Genomic DNA, 2,239 nt, shown 5'->3' with positions numbered 1-2,239 from the left:
TTTTTGGACTCAGTGATACTTTGCAATGTTCATATATGTTTATTGAATAAAACAGCTTTGAAGCTTATCAGGCACTGCCCAACAAAACATTTAGTCAAAAAGGGAAATCATGAATTTTAACCTTGAGCTAGCAGCCCAGTACTATATACAAAGGAAAATAAACCCCTGTAAAATAGTTCATATGTTTCATTTTGAAGCCAACTTCTACTGGCATCCTGTACACTTCTTTTTTAAAAAAAAGAATGAAGAAAACGAAAATTAACACACACAAAAATCAAGGACTAGGCGGTTTAGGGGATGCGCTGAGACAAAAAAAAACCCTAGGAAAAAAGCTTATCTTCTAGTTAACATGTGAAACTGAAATACAGGCTATAGAAGATGAAATATTGCATAGCAGTGTAAGAATTCAGCTCTTGGCGAAACAAAGAATGAAAACAGAATGAGTTTGGTATTGACAGTATCCGCCTATGATATTTAGTCATCCAGTACTATGTACATTTTATATACTGTATGCTGTAAAAGGTCCAGATTTCTTCAGTCTTAAATATCTTCTTAAAACAGATTTTAAAAGTCTAAACAAAAACACTTCCTGGCACTTCTGTTACCATATGTTTCTCCGATAAACATACTGTCATCAAAGTCTTTTTAAAGTGTCCCTTAAAAATGAAAGTGCCATTCTGCTACATATCATCCACCAGCAATCCACAACGCTGGGCATCTGCATCCACTGTGCACAGCTGTATCACCCAAGTCACTATGGAGAAATTTCGCTGCCATTTACGCAGGCCCAGCTGAACTTGGGAGGGGCTGCAGAGTTCCAATGTTTGAGCTCTTAAAGCTTCTTAAAGAGATGGTCAACAAGCACCATGGTTAAAGGCCTCTATGTCCCTGCAGGGAGACTGGTGTAGCACTTCTCTCTCTCTTGCTGCGTTTTCCTCTGCTTCATTATTTGTTTTTAAAAAAGCACTTTAGATTAGAAACGTATGTTCACAGCTCTCAACTGCAATCTCTCCCACTGTGGTTGTGAAGAAAGCTTCAGTCCCATCTGAAGACAGACAGCTTTGACACTGCATCTCACACATGAGCATTCTTTACCCAGAGGCCTCAACTGTTGAGTTATCTTTGTGGGTGTTTAATTTAAAAAAAGAGACAAACCCCAGAATATTAGCTTCTTCATCGCCTTTGCTGTGCATATACTGGATAGGCTAGTGTGACGTTGAGAGAGTCATTGTGCTGAACGAGCGACGTGTGTTGATAATGTAGCACCAGTTCTCTCAGTGAGTTGTACAAATTATATGGCTCTGCAAATCCATACCCAGTAGGTGTTTTGTTGATGACGCAGTGCTTCACTTCACCATCCACACTAGAAGTAGGAAAAAAGAGTCTTGGTGAGTTCTCAAAAAAGACACACTTTTATTTATTGATTTTTCCTTTATTATTAATTGTCCATATAAATAAGTAAACAAAAATATCCTTGGGTCCTTTGGGACTGCATAGCCTAAAGCTAGGTCCAACCTATAATATTTTACGACTTCTCAGTCCTTTCAGAGACAGTTAAAACTTTGTGGCACTTCTACCATTAAGGGATTTCTTATTAATCTTTTTCAACTTAAAAGGGCACTGTGTACCTCTGAGTCATCTGCTTAGAATGGGTCTCCTGTAAATTCACACTGAGGACAGTGCCTCTCCCCCCAGGCAGATTCACTCTGGTCTGTCCTCAAGCGCCGTGTGTGTCTACAGCATGAAACTATTAAAAACCCAGTTCTCCTTTGTGTTATAAATTCCTCAGAAGACAAGCCAAACAGATAGGCGCTCAGGTTTGAACTCTGACTAATCTCCAGAGGGAAACCATTCAATAATTGCAGACAGAGACTGGGGTGGAGAGCCACTGGGAACCCCTTTGTCGCATATCCGGAAGCTGCAGCCGGTGCAGAATGCTGCGGCCAGGCTGCTGATGGGTCTCCCTAGGAGGGACCACATTCAGCCTGTGCAGCTGTGGGGCTGCCAATAGCGTACCAGATCCGCTTCAAAGTGCTGGTTCTTACCTATAAAGCGCTATATGGCCAGGGTCCAACCTACCTGAGGGACCGCCTTTCCCCACACGTTCCCCCAAGAGCACTACAGTCGGGCCCCCGGGGACACCTGGTCATCCCGGGCCCTAAGGACACCAAACTAGCTGCGACCAGGGCCAGAGCTTTTTCGGTGGAATTAGCTCCCGGGGGAGATCCGGGCCCTGCGG

At 42.8% G+C, this 2,239-nt stretch overlaps 1 protein-coding gene across 2 annotated transcripts in view; it reads right to left on the bottom strand.

Annotated features, from left to right (window-relative positions):
- Nucleotides 1-967: 967 nt before the first annotated feature.
- Nucleotides 968-2,239, bottom strand: part of PIK3R1 (phosphoinositide-3-kinase regulatory subunit 1) — a 59,814-nt gene continuing 58,542 nt past the window's right edge. For both annotated transcript variants that reach the window (XM_015409448.1, XM_015409449.1), the window contains one exon: nt 968-1,363. In XM_015409448.1, the coding sequence (XP_015264934.1) occupies nt 1,174-1,363 (190 nt within the window). In that variant the 3' untranslated portion in view covers nt 968-1,173. The remainder of the gene's footprint in view (nt 1,364-2,239) is intronic.

Source organism: Gekko japonicus, unplaced genomic scaffold (genome assembly GCF_001447785.1).
Source record: "Gekko japonicus isolate JY-2015 unplaced genomic scaffold, Gekko_japonicus_V1.1 scaffold836, whole genome shotgun sequence".
Taxonomy (NCBI): domain Eukaryota; kingdom Metazoa; phylum Chordata; class Lepidosauria; order Squamata; family Gekkonidae; genus Gekko; species Gekko japonicus.
Note: the sequence above shows the minus strand (reverse complement) of the source record. Positions and strands in the feature narration are given on the sequence as shown.